The 3344-nt window shown below is 50.3% G+C and overlaps 1 protein-coding gene across 3 annotated transcripts in view; it reads right to left on the minus strand.

The window, feature by feature from the left end:
- Positions 1 to 2556, minus strand: part of TMEM231 (transmembrane protein 231) — a 19952-nt gene extending 17396 nt beyond the window's left edge. For 2 of the 3 annotated variants that reach the window (XM_010850760.1, XM_010850759.1), the window contains exons 1-2: positions 2336 to 2556; positions 2060 to 2229 (exon numbers count right to left, since the gene is read on the minus strand). In XM_010850760.1, the coding sequence (XP_010849062.1) occupies positions 2060 to 2229; positions 2336 to 2474 (309 nt within the window). In that variant the 5' untranslated portion in view covers positions 2475 to 2556. Of the gene's footprint in view, positions 1 to 2059 lie in introns of all 3 variants that reach the window. The other variant, XM_010850758.1, reaches the window with a different exon arrangement.
- Between the last annotated feature and the right edge of the window lie 788 nt (positions 2557 to 3344).

Here is a 3344-nt window from a genome sequence, read left to right on the forward strand (position 1 = left end):
TTTGGCCACCTGATGCAAAGAACTGACTCACTGGAAAAGACCCTGATGCTGGGAAAGATTGAGGGCAGGTGAGAAGGGGATGACAGAGGATAAGATGGTTGGATGGCATCACCGACTCAATGGACATGAGTTTGGGTAGACTCTGGGAGCTGGTGATGGATAGGGAGGCCTGGCATGCTGCAGTTCATGGGGTCGCAAAGAGTCAGACACAACTGAGCGACTGAACTGAAATACTATTCATAACTCTGATTATTTTTCCTTTCTATTTTTCTGGAGTTAATAATTATTTTATTTGCTTGCTTAGCTTTCTATGTAGTTTTGCAATTTCAACAAACAGCTTCTATTCCAGTTCCTCACAATTTGAAGTTTAAAGGTGTATGATTTAGTCAAAATCTTATTCACTGCGATATTCTAATAGTGAAAAAGTAAAAATGAAAAACCAGGAAACTGGTAAATCCATTACAGCTTTCCATATCATGAAATATTTGGTTGTTTAGTCACTAAGTTGTGTCTGGTTCTTCTGTAATCGCATGTACCATATAGCCCACCAGGCTTCTCTGTTCATGGGATTTCCCAGAGAAGAACACTGGAGTGGGTTGCTATTTCCTTCTCCAGGGGATCTTCCTGACCCCTGGAACAAACCCATGCCTCCTACATTGGCAGTGGACTTTTTACCACTGATCCATCAGGGAAGTCCCTAGCAGACCTTAAAATGAAGGTTAATTAACAAGTCTAGATACATGCACCAAACTGAGCCTTTAATTTCATGTCATTATATGTACCTGCAACTCTATTTTCAATGAGCAGGCATTTTTATAATTATAAAAAAAAAAAGTAATCATAAAAAGTAATCATAACCATATTTTGTTGGTGGTTATTCATTTATGGCCAGTCACATTAAAAAATTTTTTTCCATTTTATTCAGTTACTGGGAAAAAAGTCTGAATTTTTTTTTTTTTCAGCTACACAAATTTGAATGTAGGCCAATCATCTCAGATACCTAAAGAGATTCAACTTTGGAAGAAGGAAATCCAGAATTTTCCTACTTCCAAAGGAAAATGCTTTCAGAAAGTGAGTTTAAAGGGGTGACTGTAAAGGAAGCACTCTTTAACTTGAACCAGATACTACATGACAGACAGTAAAATGCTTCATTTAGTCCCAGGCAGCAGCAGGACTGAGCGGCACCTAAGGGGGTGAGCCCAGGGAGGCGGGCCTGGCCAGGGCATTCTGGGGTCGGTTAACCAATCAGCCCGTTGGCGTCAACGTATCAGTCCGCCTAAAACTGCCTGCCCTTTCCTTGTGGACAGTGGGCGCACGCACAGCTGAGAGGCACAACGGGGTGATTAACCAGAACAGAGGATGAGATGGTTGGATGGCGTCACTGACTCAATGCACATGAGTTTGAGCAAACTCAGGAAGATGGTGGACAGGGAAGCCTTGCGTGCTGCAGTTTACGGACTCGCAGAGTGGGGCTTCCCTCATAGCTCAGTTGGTAAAGAATCTGCCTGCAATGCCGGAGACCTGGGTTTGATTCCTGGGTCGGGAAGATCCCCTGGAGGAGGGCATGACAACCCCCTCCAGTATCCTTGCCTGGAGAATCCCATGGACAGAGGAGCCTGGTTGGCCACAGTCCATGGGGTCGCAAGGGTCAGACACGACTTAGCGACTAAACCACCACCACCACCACCACCATAGAGTCGGACACGACTTAGGGAATGATGAACAACGCAACTCACACAGCAAACTCTGCGACCACCATTCCCTCAGGAAGGGCCAGGCCCACGGAAATGCCAGGGGCTGGAGAGTCTGCAGAGAACAGAGACGCTGACAGCAGCAGCCAGCTTAACCGGGGTGGGGGACGGCTTGGAGAAGCCGAATGTACCAACAAACAAGCCCCCAGGAAAGGAAACAGAAGCTCGGGTCTGGGGTTCGTGACTCCTTCAGCTGCACACCGGGCCCCCCCCGATTCAGGGGCCGGAGCCTCCAGCCCGCCCGCGCCCTCCGCCCATCCCCTCCGCAGCCCAGTCTGCGCGGCCGGGCGCAGGCGGGAAGCACTCACCGAGACGAGCGGGACGCGCAGATGACCCTCCTGCAGCCGGTTGAAGGCGGGGAACGTGCTCCAGGCGAGGAAGCCTCCCGGCTCGGATCCTAGTAAGGCCACGAGCAGCACCTGGTGCTGGAAGCGCACGGTTGGCTGCTCCTCGTAACTGCTCCGTTTCAACCAAAACCCTGAGGTAACAAGAGTGCGGGGCGCAGAGACCGGGGTCAGGGAGGCGGCGCGGGACCCACGTAGCGCTGCGGAGCGCGCACCGGCCCGGGCGGGGGGCAGACTCACCGTGGCTCCGGAAGGCCACCAGAAGCGGCGGGATGTACGTGAGCGCGGTGGCCAGCAGCAGGAAGAGCGCCGCCTTGGAGCAGAGCCCCGCACGGTAGCCCCGCTCCACTGGGTGCGCAAAGAGCTCATAGAGCGCCATGAGCGGCTCGCGGGGTCGTGGCCCCTCGGCGGTTCCGGAGCCTCGACCTAGTATGGCTTCTCCTGGTTGCCATAGCCGTGATCTCCACGGCAACCGACGGCCCAGGGAGAGCGACCAATAGCAAGCAGGCGGGCTTCCGTGGGGGCGGGGCCAACGGGGCGGGGCCCGCAAGTATACTGTGGTCGCGCTTTACTTGCGCGTTCCCAAAGGGCGTTTTCGTGCGTCAAAATCGTGGAGGTTAACATTTTTGTAAAATAAGGTTTTTTCATAAATGTTGACTATTTATTAATAGTCACATATATTAATCCCCAATGTGGTTCATTGTACACTTAAGTCTAATCAATCACAGCACACAGTACGTTGGAGGCAAACAGAAAACAAATGTGGCCGTGGTCCTAGACACTTGGTCCCAGGTTAACACCAAACCGGGTCCCTTTGTTTCTAAATTTTCTATCGCTTTCACTATACTCCATAGCAGGGCAGACACGGAAACAGACCTATCTCCCTGCTGTTCGAGGGGAAAAAAAAGATACTGTATAGCTCTGGTATATTTTGCTATCTTGATTGGGCACAAGCTTTAGGCTATATTTTAGAAGAAGCCGTGGTCCTCCTCAAAGATAAAGTTACACAGGGAAGCCTGGCGTGCTGCAGTCAATGGGGTCGCAAAGAGTCGGACACAACTGAGCGACTGAACTGAACTGATTACTTAATTGAATGCTTCCCCCGCCCCATCCCATCTGCTTTCTAGTATTTCAAACATGGCAGAAGGAATTTTTTTTTAAGTAGTCAACAGCCAAGTTCTCCATCAAAAGGCCCTAAAGGATCACTTTGCAGTGCCGAGTTAGTGTGAAGTTTGTGCTCAGAATGAAA

This window comes from Bison bison, unplaced genomic scaffold (assembly GCF_000754665.1).
Source record: "Bison bison bison isolate TAMUID 2011002044 unplaced genomic scaffold, Bison_UMD1.0 scf7180017864295, whole genome shotgun sequence".
NCBI classification, from domain to species: domain Eukaryota; kingdom Metazoa; phylum Chordata; class Mammalia; order Artiodactyla; family Bovidae; genus Bison; species Bison bison.